Source organism: Zingiber officinale, chromosome 1A (genome assembly GCF_018446385.1).
Source record: "Zingiber officinale cultivar Zhangliang chromosome 1A, Zo_v1.1, whole genome shotgun sequence".
Taxonomy (NCBI): Eukaryota; Viridiplantae; Streptophyta; class Magnoliopsida; order Zingiberales; family Zingiberaceae; genus Zingiber; species Zingiber officinale.
Window position 1 is genome coordinate 17,017,185 of NC_055987.1, and position 13,411 is coordinate 17,030,595.

Sequence of the window (13,411 nt, forward strand, 5' to 3'; positions counted from 1 at the left end):
GATGACTCTTCCAATTCCGCAGTCGGTTGACTCGATGACTCAACATTCGACGGCTCAACACTCGATTGACTCAACATCTTAGCACATGACGACTTGACCCTCGACTGACCCGATGGCTTGGCTGAGGTAGCTCAGCCATGCAAAGTAGTCCAATCTTCAAAGCAACTCGAATCGCAGCACACGTAGAGATTTTGAAAAAAAAAAAACAAAGTGAATGAGAGCTCCCCAAGTGAATCGATCTCATAAATCTTGTCTTTAACTTCTAAAATTTTGGAATCGGAATTTTCAAAGATTAGGTAGAGATATTTGTTTCTTTATTCTCTCATGGAAATAATGTCGTGCGATATTAATTAATTTTTGCAAGGGAATAATAATATAAAAATGTAAAAAAAAACAATATAATTTTTTATATATAAATATGCCTACGAAAATTTTCCAGATAAAATAATATACGCAATTGTAGTTAATATTGTATGCCAAATTGTAGTTAATATTGATGTTAAAAAAATATATATGATAAATTTAGTTAATTTTATTGATTAATTTTTAGAGTAATTAGTTTGGCCCTATAAAAATTTTTTATTAGTCATTAGATAAATTGAGAAGTGCCAGATGAGCAATCTAAAAATCAGCCTCCTTTAATTATGCATTCCATTTAAAGAAAAAATTTCTATAAATACAATATTATTGAAAATTAAATCACATATATTTAAATGATAATTTTGAATAACTTACTACAATACTATAGTCCGGGGACATATTTTTAATGTTAAAAGCAGCCTTGGTAGAATGTTAAACATTCTAAATTAACGATAATTTTTAATTTTAATAATTAATTAGTTTGTCCATGATGCTTTAATCAATTGGTTGGTGAGATAATGGAATGGAAATGGTACTTTGATGGAGCGTTTTATCTGCACATAACGGCCCTTCGGCTTCGGTAACGGTCATTTTGTAACACGACAACTGGGGAATGGACAAAACGAAAAGGATGAAATCAGCAAATGCTTTAGTAGAAATAAGGAGTAGAGAAAAGGGAAAGCATACGCAAAAGCAATCAAGGATTGCTCTCCTATCCACACTGATCGTCGTCTACTCGTCTTCCTCCACCCACCATCACTCCCTTACCTTCCCCAGTCGACCCTCTTCCTGTGCCCTATTCCTTGGCCGCAAGAAAGTCCCTCGTCCCGACCGGTCTCCTCGAGGTCGAGGTAAGCACACTTAATCGGTGCTTCATACGCTTCGATCGGGTTTTGCTGTTTTGTTCTTGTTGATTATTACTCGAAGTCTTTAAAGGTGTTATCTTTGGGTGTTTCCATGGAATATTTGACCGATATCTTTATTCAATTTGGTATAACAGGTTTCGCCGGCGTGCGGGGGATCGATGCTGGTAGGTTTAGGTAGCTCTTTGATTCTTGAAATGTATGAAAAATTGTGTGGCTTATAGAAGCATTTGCAGAAGGTAGCGCTTTTGGTTTATTGACAAATGGCGGAAGGATCAAAAATAGCTGGTTTTCTTGTTGGCGTGGCTGGAGGAAATGTCGTCGGAAACGGGCTTTATGATGTGGGATTTTACCAAAAGCTAGATGAGGGCTCTAATATGTCGATAGATAGCGTTGGAAGTCTTCAGACGAGCATTGATGGTGGCTCGGCTGCCATGTCCGTGGAAAATAGCAGTGTCGGATCGAACAACTCGAGGACTGGAATACTGCACCATACTGGACTCCGTCTATTCCCGGGCTCCAATTTCTCTCTGGGGCATAGCGTGCTGAGACCTGGAAGGGTCTCTCATGCTATGAACGAAGATGCTTTAGCTCAGACCCTGATGGACCCACGATATCCTACAGAGTCTCTTGAGAACTATGATGAATGGACTCTGGACCTAAGGAAACTGAATATGGGGGTGGCCTTTGCTCAGGGTGCTTTTGGGAAGCTCTACAGGGGTATTTATGATGGGGAAGATGTTGCTATTAAGCTGTTGGAGAAGCCTGAGAATGATCCTGAAAGGGCATTGGTGATGGAGCAGCAGTTCAGACAGGAGGTTATGATGCTTGCAAATCTTAAGCATCCAAATATTGTCAGGTTTATTGGGGCTTGCAGGAAGCCGATGGTCTGGTGCATTGTGACAGAGTATGCAAAGGGTGGTTCAGTGAGGCAATTTCTCATGAAGAGGCAGAACAGATCAGTGCCGCTAAAACTGGCCATTAAGCAAGCAATAGACATTGCTAAAGGGATGGAATATGTTCATGGCTTGGGACTCATACACAGGGATCTTAAGTCCGACAATCTACTTATATTTTCAGACAAATCAATTAAGATTGCTGACTTTGGGGTTGCTCGTATTGAGGTTAAGACTGAAGGAATGACACCTGAAACTGGAACTTATCGATGGATGGCTCCGTATGTGAACTTGGCCTTTCATAAGTTTAACAATTTTAACATTATTGAAGTTCTTATTACAGGACAACAGGACACAAGTTTATACTCATCATTCCTTGAATTTATTTTATTCTATGCGTTTTTTCCCACTTGATCAGATATTTTCAGTTTAGGTGTATTCTAGAGTTTTGCACTGCTTAATAGCACTGAGTGCCAAAGGGGTAAACACTCGGGTGTGACCGTCGTAGGATAACTCTGGTACTTAGTTAGCCTTCCTACGAAGCTTGAACATAGAGGATAGGAGATTAACTATTCATATTATATCAATGAGTATTATAATGAAATCGAAATCCTAGAATAACATTCCCAAGTTAGACTTCTTCACCCAACTTTTCTCACTCTCTAGCTCTTCTCTCTCTAGCTCTCTCTCACTCCTAGTTCATGACACCAACCAACACTTCGACCGTCTAGATAATTCGCTTTGCGAAGCCTCTAGTGGTTGCTCACCGGTCCCTGTGGATATCTTTTTATTACTTGATGACTTTTCCGTACACTTGCGGAATCAACAAGTTTTTGGCGTTGTCGTTGGGGACTGATTGTAGAGCAATATTAGTTAATTAACATTTGGGTTAATCTAGACACCTCTACTTTTTGTGAATATTTCATATCTTGCAACTTCTCTCTTTTAATTATGCACTTTAAATTTCTACATTTTAATTCTGCATTTTGTTCTGGAAAATGAAAACTAATTTCAATTTTTCTCTTTTATGCGAAGATTGATAATTGGGAATTTATTACCTATTGATCCTAAGATCGATAGGGCATTCAGAAGGAAAAGAAACTTGCAGAGACACGTAGAAGAAGAGCAAGCACCAGCATTAAGGGACATGGCAAACAAACCCTTAAAAAACTATGTCGCACCTTATGTAAGAGGTCTCAGGTCTAGCATCGCTAGACCATTTGTTGAGGCTAATAATTTTGAAATCAAGCTGACATTCATTTCTATGGTTCAGCAACACCAATTTAGGGTGGACCCACAAAAGACCCAAACCAATACTTAGAAGACGTTTTATGAAATCTGTAGCATCATGAAGATAAATGGTGTCCCATCTGAAGCTATCAAACTACTCTTATTTGATTCTCGCAAATGGAATTTCCTCTAAGGAGCAGTGCGAACAAATCTTCTTGGAGAAATTCTTTTCTCCAAACAAGGCAACCCACATGAGGAATCTAATAGCAAGCTTCAGACAGAACGATAGTGAATCCCTATACAATGCCTGGGATAGATTCAAGGGAATGCCCAGATTATGCCCGCATCATGGATTAGAGAAATGACTAGTTATCTACATATTCTACAATGGAATCAACTATCCAACCAAAGTCTTCTTAGACTCCACGGCTGGTGGAGCATTGATAAACAAGTGACTTGATGAAGCTGAAGAAATCATTGAAAGTGTGACAATGAATCATCACTAATGGGCATCCGAACGAAGTGACATCTCCATTAAAATCCCTGGGAAGTATGATGTTGATGCTTTAAGCTTAATTTATGCAAAGATGGACGCCTTTCAAAGAAGTTCGAGTCAATAACCACGAGTCAGGTAAATGCTGTTGTCTCAATTTGTGAAGTTTGTGAAGGAGTGGAACATGCAAAAGAAGCTTGCCCTTTTGGAGCCATTACAACACAGTTGGCTCAGCTTGAACAAGTGGATGCTATAGGCAACTGCAACACAAGACAGAATAATCCGTACTTCAACACATACAATCCCAAATGGAAGAATCATTTGAACTTCTCATATCGAAATAACCAAGACCAAGGGCAGTCATCCGAATATCAGCAGAATCATCAACCCTCAAGAATGGATAAACTTCTTGAAGAAATTCTAGCCAACCAAGTTGAGATGAAGAATGACCTGAAGCAATTTAATGCAAGGATGAGCAATGCTAAGAAGCATATGAAGATGTTTGATAGTTAAGTGACACAAATAGTTAGCTCTTTTCTAAGGAAAGTTGGAGCCCAATCGTGTAGAGCATTGCAATCTTGTTGAGTTAAGAAACAGACGGACCTTGGGAAACCCCAAGAGACTGCTCAGAAAGGAATTAGAGAGCCACCCTCCTCTAGCATTGATTCCGCTCAAGAAGAGGTGGAGATTGAAGAGCCTCCACCATAAAGAAATGTTTTACCAATCCCTTTCCCTCAACGAATTGCAAAAGCCAAGAAGGATGTAGAATTCGAGAAATTTCTTGAGAAGCTCAAGGAACTCTGCATTGAAATTCCTCTCATCAATGCACTGTAACAAATGCCTAAGTTTTCCAAGTTCATAAAGGGCATCATCTTCAACAAGCGCAAGAAGGACAGTTATGAGACTATCACATTAATCGAAGAGTGTAGCGCGTTGCTTCTGAACATGCTGCCTCTTAAGCTCAAAGATGTAGGGAGCTTTTCCATACCATGCAAGATTGGTACCACTGAATTTGATAAGGCCTTCTGTGATTTGGGTGTAAGTGTAAGTCATATACCTTATTCAATTTGTAAAAAGCTTAGTTTTAATGATTTGAAGCCGACCACCATGGTACTGTAACTAGTAGACCATTCTTGAAGATACCATATGAGTATCATAGAGGACGTACTGGTGGAGATAGGGAGCTTCATAGTCCCTACGGATTTTGTGGTCTTGAACATAGATGAAGATCCAAAAATCCCTATTATTCTTGGAAGACCTTTCCTTGCCACAGCAGGAGCTGTGATCGACGTGAAAAACCATAGATTATCTTTGGTAGTCAGAGAGAAAAAGCTTGAATTTGATTTATCCAAGTCATCTAATCCATTGTCAGTTGTTAAGAGTTGTTGTTACAGGTTGGATGAGATCCAACAAAAAGAAGAACACCACCACCCCTTAGGAAGACCGCTAGATAAAGCACTGAGTCCGGCGGATAAGGAAAGGCAACCCTGAATCCATAACAATAGATATATCATCTCGGCACATGCCCTGATGGAGGGGCCACAAATAACTTACCACGTTGGAGGGGAGCATCTCCCCTTCAAGGAAAATGCTCCAAGTTGAGCCAAGGGATCGAACTCGTGACCTTAAACGAGCGCTTATTGGGAGGCAACCCAAGGGTTCCCTTAATTTGCCTTCTTTATTATGTTTATTTTTGGAATGTAATTTGTGTTCAATTTTCATTTTTCAAGATTGTCGACCTCCATGAGTCGGCCATGAACTCATCCATGAGTATGGAGGCACTCAGGAGAAGTAAAATGAAGAAAACCAGTGTCGGATAGGAGCAGGGCAGTAGCCTGCATGACCCAGCCGTGCCTAAGGGCATGGCCATGTGGGAGCATCGACAAAAGAAAACGAAATCCACGGCTCGGTCGTGCCCCTCAACTCAACGAGACATGCCGAGGTCGTGCCATGCGGCACCACCATGCCCCTATGCACAGGAGGACACATGGTAAGGTCGTGCGACACGACATGACCGTGCCATGCCGACATTTGAAAAAAAAAATGGTCGTGTACTTAGAGAGATACACGACATGGCTGTGTCTTTCGACATGGTCGGGACACACAACACGGTCGTGTGTCCAAGCATGGTCGTGCCGATTCAAAGACTCAGGGGTATTTAGCCGCGAACACGGTCATGCCACCTTAGGACACAGCTATGTGAGCTCCACCTCCCCCCGTCTCCTTCATCTTCCTCTCTAATTCTCCTCCCAAAGCCCTCCCTTCTTCCTGATTGAGCAAGATCCACCTTCTAAAACCAATATTTACTCCTTCCAAGGTTAAATCTAAGTTTTCTTCCTTCCCTATCCTAAGATCTACATATCCCCTCTCTTCTTCCCACCTCAATTCGCCACAAGAAGCAATCTTCCTTCTTCTTTTTCCTTTTCAAAGATCTCTCTTCCTCCAAGAGCAACTTTCCCCTCTAAATTCGACATATCATGTCTAATATCTTAAAGAGGCTCCAAAGGAGTGACGGATCAAGCAGAGGAGGCGAGGACCTCGATAAGGACAAGGGAAAAGGAAAGGCCTTTGACAAAGGGAAGGTCAAGGCGTCCGACAATGGAAAAAGACAAGCATGTGATGAAGGTAACGAGAATTCTTTGGGCATTTTTTTTAGAAATGAAGAGCAAAAATCTAGATTTGATATTCTTGTTACCCGAAAACTAGTTTGCACTAGATATCTTGATCCTTATATGATGGAAATTTTAGGGATTAAGGATGATGTCGATTGGTTGATTTGCAACCTTGATTGGAACAATTTGATGTATACACACGATCATACTTTTCCCCATCTTGTCCTGGAGTTTTTAAGTTCGTTAGAAACTAATTTTGCTTCGGAAGATGATCAAGATGGTAATATTATCTTTTGAATAATGAATTATGATTATCAATGGTCTCTTTACGACTTTAATAATTGTTTTAGTTTGTCTTCGGGGGTTCCCATAAATTTGATTTCCCATTTAATAACAACTCATTTTGGACTGATCTTGATGGCCCCCATGACCCATCTTGCTCCAAAGCCTCCTCACTTCAAAATCCTATTTTTCGTTTCTTCCACGAGTCATGAGTAAAACAATCATTTTGGTGAGAGTGACGGGGTGGTTAGGAAGATAGAGCTTTGTTGTCTTTGGGCGATGTTAAATAAAGTCAATTTCGATTCGGGGTTCTATTTTCTCCAAACTTTTGTGAGAGCGGGACAAGCCTCCTCGGGGGTGATTATTTTTGGCGGGTTGATAACCAATATTATCTTACACTTAGGATATGATCTATATGGTCTAGATGTCTTACATGGTAACAATAAGATAGACCTAGAAACTTGTATGACAATGAAAATGATATGTCATGACGAAAATGAGTATGGTTTTTTGAGGAGGAATTCATTTCCTCTACTCCTACCTTACCCTGACCGAATCTTAATTCGAAATCCGACCAATTGGGTCATAAGGGACTTAGCGCCCGAGCATGCCCCAACCGTTGAGGAGCACCATCAGCCTTCGTCCGCTAGATACCCAGAGCTGGTCAGACACTCCTAGCCGGCAAGACATTCATTTGCCTATGGTGATATGGAATACTCTAGATTCGATTTTTCTGACTTTCTTACTTCTTTGGACATTCTTCATGAGGGGCACATGACCACCCAACTCTTGTTGGAGGGGCATGTACATTGACTCATGAACAATTCTAAAAAGTTTGCGATCATTTTCAAGAGATGAGAAATTTTCAGGGACATATCTCTAAATTTGTTAATGATTATTATGATAAGCAGTATAGAATGCAGGATTTTAAGGACTCCATGAACGTTACTAGGCGGCAAGTTGCCACACTTTTTCAGTATCATGAATAAATTGGCAACATACCAGGAGTACCTAGATTTCCTCCTAGGTCACGCTCTCCAAATCCTGCTGATTGGCCCTTGTGCCATACCCTCCATCGTTTCACCACCTAAGCCATCCCCTCCACCACTTTATTGATTTCATTATGACAATGAAATATTCAAGTCTGGGGGAGTTGTACATATGTACATACTTGTTTCTTGTTTCAATTCAGTCTTAGTTTATTTCAGCTTGTTTGCATTTTGTTTCAATTAGTTAGATTTTGATCCATCTTGTTTTCCAGTGTAGTTTAGTTTCATTTTGTGGCATGTTGAGCTCATTATTGATCACATTTGCTGACGTGTTCCCAAGTAGAAATTCTAGCACACTTGTTCTTTACTTATGTTGTTAATCTAACTTAGGCATTTGTTGCAGTGCATCGATGAGAGGAATTTCAATGCAGAGTTCCTTGACCTACTCAAGAAATTTCTCGAATTCTTCATCCTTAGCTTTTGCAATTCGTTGAGGGAAAGAGAATGGTAAAACATTTCTCCGTGATGCAGGCTATTCAATCTCCACCTCCTCTTGAGCAAAATCAATGTTAGAGGAGGGTGGAGAAGACTCTTCAATTTCTTCAATTCCTTTTTGCGAAGTCTCTTGGGGGTTTTCCAAGTTCTTCTAACTTAATAAGATTGGAATGCTCTACATGATTGGGCTTCGACTTTCCTTGGAAAGGACCCTTGTGTTCTTGAAGAAGAGCTAACCATTTGTGCTACTTGACTACCAATCATCAGTGCTTCTCATCGTGTTGTCCATCCTTGCATTAAATTGATTGAGGTCATTCTTCATCTCAACTTGGTTGGCTTTAATTCCTTCAAGAAGTTTATCCGTTCTTGAGGGTTGATGATTCTGTTGATATCCGGATGACTGCCCTTGGTTTTGGTTGTTTCGATATGAGAAGTTCGAATGATTCTTCCATCCGGGATTGTATGTGTTGGAGTACGAATTGTTCTGTCTTATGTTGAAGTTGCCTATAGCATCCACATGTTCAAGCTGAGCCAACTTTGCTGTAATGGCTCGGGCAAGCTTCTTTTGCATGTTCCACTCCTCCACACTCTTCACATGTTGAGACAATAACATTTGCCGGACTTGTGTTCATTGACTCGAATTTCTTTGTTAAGGCATCCATCTTTGTAGAAATTAAGCTTAAGGCATCAACATCATACTTCCCAAGGGTTTTAACGGGGTTGCCACTTAGTTCAGATGCCCATTAGTGATGATGTATTGCCACACGTTGTTCAACAATTCTCCACTGAAGTCTAAGGAGATTTTGTTTTGATAGTTGATTCCATTGTAGAATATGTGGATCACTAGCTATTTCTCTAATCCGTGATGCGGGCATAATCTGAGCATTCCCTTGAATCTGTCCCAAACTTCGTATAGGGATTCACTATCGTTCTGTCTGAAGCTTTTTATTAGATTCCTTATGTGGGTCGTCTTGCTTAGAGGGAAGAATTTCTCCAAGAAGATTTGTTCGCACTCTCCCAAGAGGAAATGCTATTTATGGGTAAAGAATTAAGCGAGGCCTTTACCTTGTCTCTCAAAGAAAATCCATATAAGAGTAGTCTGACAACTTCATATGGGGCACCGTTCATCTTCATGGTGCTACCGATTTCAAACGTCTCCAAGTGTTGGTTTGGATCTTTTTTGGGTCTACCCCCATATTGGTACTGTTGAACCATAGAAATGAATGTCGTCTTGATTTTAAAATTATTGGCCTTAACAGATTAGTCTGGTGATGCTAGACCTGAGACCTCTTGCATAAGGTGCAGCATAGTTTTTTAAGGGTTTGTTTGCCATGGTCCTCTGAGCTTGTGCTTGCTCTTCTTCTATTTGTCTTTCTTCTTCTTCTGAATGTCCTATCAATCTTAGGATCAATAGGCAATAAATTCCCTACAATTATCAATTTTCGCATAAAAGAGCAAAAGTGAAATCAGTTTTCGTTTTCAAGAACAAAATGCTGAAATTTAAAGTATAAAATTAAAAGAGAGAAGTTGCAAGATATGAAATATTCACAAAAAGCAGAGGTGTCTAGATTAAACCCAAATGTTAATCAACTAATGTTGCTCTACAATTAGTCCCCGACAACGACGTCAAAAATTTGTTATCGATTCCTCAAGTGCGTGGAAAAGTCATCAAGTAATAAAAAGATATCGATCCACAAGGACTGGTAAGCAACCACTAGAGACTTCGCAAAGTGAATTATCTAGACGGTCGAAGGGTTGGTTGGTGTCATGAATTAGGAGTGAGAGAGAGGAAAGTTTTGTGAGGAAGTATAACTTGGGAAGGTTGTTCTAGGATTTCTATTTCATTGTAATACTCATTGATGTAATATGAATAGCCAATCTTCTATGTTCATGCTTCATAGGAAGTCTAACTAAGTACTGGAGTTACCCTACGATGATCATATCAAAGTGTTTACCCCTTTGGCACGCAGTGCTATTAAGTAAACAAGGTAACATAGAAAGTCCGGTTAAAGGGATACCCTCTGTTACCAAGGGTCCCCCAGTCATAAAATCTAAATTATACAAGTGACTTCCTAATACAGAATTGGGGAAAACCCATAAGTGCTAATTAGGACATTCTTTGTAGAGATTTGACCTTCATTTGGAAGAGAATGCTCGAGTCGTTCAATTAAAGGGATACCCTCTATCACTAAGGGTCCCCTGGTCATATAATATTGAGTGTTCCCTCTATGTGGTGACTGACTATATATCTGTTCAAGCAAACAACACATATAAGCACATAAAGTTCACACACACATTCAATCGAACAAGAACAATGCATAAACATGTCATAGAAATAAGAAATAGACATATCCATAGAATTTACATCAAATTCACATTATAATTACTCCCTATGTTCTAGAACAAGAAGAATCTACTCCATGCGCAAAGAAATTGGGCTCGAAGACATGAATAGAGGCAAGCAACAACTAAAAACATAAAGAAAAGAGAAGAAAGCTTAGTCGAGATGAAAACGATGTCTTTGAGAATCAATCCTTCACTTTAGAGGTGGGCAGATGATGGAGATCGTGATGGATCATCGAGAAGATGCCCAAAGATGGAGTGGAATGACCCAAGTTCGTCTTCTCCAAAATGAAAACTTCCTCCCCAAGAAAAGGGGAGGAGGACCCCTTTTATAAGCAGGGGCACGACCCCCTGCCTATCCGCACACACGGCCGTGGCATGTAGCGGGTCAAAAATGCGGCACGGATATGCCTTGCACACAACCATTCCTTGAGGCACGACCGATTAGTGTGGCTCTGCCTTAAAGGGACATGGTCATGCCTTTGGGCATGACAAGTCCATGTGGAGTTGGGAGAGGCACGACCTGCCCGTGTGCAACACTGTGGGGAGAGGCACGATCTGCCCGTGTGCAACACTGTGGGGAGAGGCACGACCGTGCCTAAGGGTACAACCTGCCAATGCTGCTTTCTGAAGGAGGCTGCATCATGCATTCTTTATCCATTTTCATTCCATATCATATCCTGTCAATGAAAACAAGGCAAAAGCAAATCTTCGAACAAAATGAGTAATCATGCTGATAAAATAGAGTGCGATGACGTAAATTATAATCAAGAAATGCAAGTGAATGTACGTTAATCAATGTCTAAAAGCATATATAATCTACGCGCATCAGTTAGCTAGTAAGCATGAGCCATGCATGCCAGGTGGTTTAAACATATTGGTTAGGCTAGATGGGCTAAGAGAGTTGAAAGACCCAAGCAGGTTGGATGGACTGAGGATCTAGGATTAGTAAAGGAGGCCAAGTGACAAGTGCTATCTTCAATTTTTTTTTGACCCTCTTTTTCCTCAACTAGAATAAACAAGTGGAAACGGAAGGAAAATTTTATTTAGTCATCCACTTATTTATCCATTTACCAAGATAACTCATTCCTCCATTTTTTTCATCCCTGTATGTAAACAAACCCCTGTTGGCTGCCTATGATAATTGTCGTCCTAAGTTGATTTCAAGCAGTAAGGCATAATAATGATTTCAGGCATTGTTAGATAATAACTGTTCAATGGATACTACAATATGCGCCCTTAGTGGATTGGAACTTTGCTTTTGTAATGTGAGGGAGTTTTTTTGCCTTCTAACTTCTTTTGTTGAAGAAATTACATTTTGCCTTCAGCACAAGGCTTACAAGATTGTCATGGACCACAAGTAGGACAGGAAGCCAGTTCAATCTCAAAAAGATAACCAAGGGGAAATAGCAGCAATCAATTAACTAGATAAATATTTGAGAGATTGCAAGTTTGCAGGGATTGGTTTCAATTCTAACCTCATAGGAGAAGGCTAATTCAATTGAACAAAAGTATTGCAGAGAAGAAAATTTGCGACAGCAAATACATGTGCTTTCTAGGTTATTTAATTTTTATGAAGTTTTATCTGTGCTTCATACTGACTATGTGGTTTATGTACCATTATCATTAATATAATGTAGCTCATCTTTCTTTACTGCTCCTTAGTAAGAGACCTTCTATGTTGTACTAAGATTTTTTTTCTTTTTTCAATTGAGAATGACCTCAATTGGATTGGAAGCCAACGCCTTAGCAAATTACATTTGCAGCAAGGTTACTTCCTGGAGCTCAGCTATTCATAGAGAAACAAAATATCTTAGTGGTTCACATTTGCCTTAAATGTGTAATAGTAACAAATAAAAGCCTTTGGAGGTAATTCTCTATACGTTCAAAGGTCAACCAATTCACCTTAAAAAATAATGATCGGACTATTATTCAGCTAGATATTTACTGATTTTCAAACTATTATTCAGCTAGAGATAAGAGATATGGTTTATGCATAGCTATGTGATAAGGAAAATTCCAACTGAAAACACGGAAAAGTTCAAAACACCTTTTATGTTGACTTATTGTTCTTTTCTTTTAACTGCATGTTATTTCTTTGTGTTCATACATTATGGATTGCCGCTAAATTTGTTGGTTGACTGCATCTTTGTTCCCAGAGAAATGATACAACATAGGCCATACAATCAGAAAGTTGATGTGTACAGCTTTGGCATTGTTCTCTGGGAGCTCGTAACTGGAATGCTCCCTTTCCAGAATATGACAGCTGTCCAGGCTGCATTTGCTGTTGTGAATAGGGGTGTGCGTCCAATTATACCGCAAGATTGCCTCCCAGCACTTAGCCAGATCCTGACCCGCTGCTGGGATCCTGATCCTGATGTGCGGCCTTCCTTCTCTGACATTGTTGGAATGCTAGAAAGCACACAAGAAGAGATTGTGCATACTGTTCGTAGAGCCCGCTTCCGTTGTTGCATACAACCAATGATGATTTAGTGAGTGAAGATAATAAGTGTTTCGTGCAATGAAGATTTTTGGACTGCATATAAAATTAGAGAAAACTTATTGAAATGAGGATTTTGGTTAAAATGCCTTTTACGGAGTCTATTGTTCCAAATAACCCCATGGTTAATAGTTTGTTATCTTGTCTGAATAGTGGTTCGGTCTCTGTTGTATAGCTACAAACTAATGTATGCCGACTTGATAACGTGTTATGCCTTCACAAATGGTGTTAGCGCTGGTATGACAGATTATTCTTATGATTGTGTATTATCTATTCTTATGAACAGTGACTTCTTTGTGAGCTATTAGAATGCGACCAATGGTTGAATCCGTATGGGATGATTGATTT

At 39.8% G+C, this 13,411-nt stretch overlaps 1 protein-coding gene and 2 non-coding genes across 6 annotated transcripts; 2 read left to right on the forward strand and 1 right to left on the reverse strand.

The window, feature by feature from the left end:
* Positions 1-1,017: 1,017 nt before the first annotated feature.
* On the forward strand, positions 1,018-13,346 carry LOC122019914 (serine/threonine-protein kinase STY13-like). Of its 4 annotated transcripts, none has more exons than XM_042577551.1 (4): positions 1,020-1,211; positions 1,361-1,390; positions 1,460-2,400; positions 12,723-13,346. In XM_042577551.1, exons 3-4 carry the CDS (start codon positions 1,487-1,489, stop codon positions 13,054-13,056), a joined length of 1,248 nt encoding a protein of 415 aa, XP_042433485.1. In that variant the 5' UTR covers positions 1,020-1,211; positions 1,361-1,390; positions 1,460-1,486; the 3' UTR covers positions 13,057-13,346. The 4 variants fall into 4 exon arrangements, with proteins under 4 accessions (XP_042433494.1, XP_042433485.1, XP_042433503.1 ...); XM_042577569.1 differs by adding an exon at positions 8,129-8,232 and having other exon boundaries at positions 1,361-2,400; positions 12,723-12,841; XM_042577560.1 differs by lacking the exon at positions 12,723-13,346 and adding an exon at positions 3,155-4,903 and having other exon boundaries at positions 1,018-1,211; positions 1,361-2,400.
* Positions 3,595-3,704, reverse strand: LOC122039160. The gene has a single exon (XR_006128051.1). It is a non-coding gene; the product is annotated as a small nucleolar RNA R71 (small nucleolar RNA).
* Positions 9,078-9,187, forward strand: LOC122039196. The gene has a single exon (XR_006128081.1). It is a non-coding gene; the product is annotated as a small nucleolar RNA R71 (small nucleolar RNA).
* Positions 13,347-13,411: the final 65 nt, after the last annotated feature.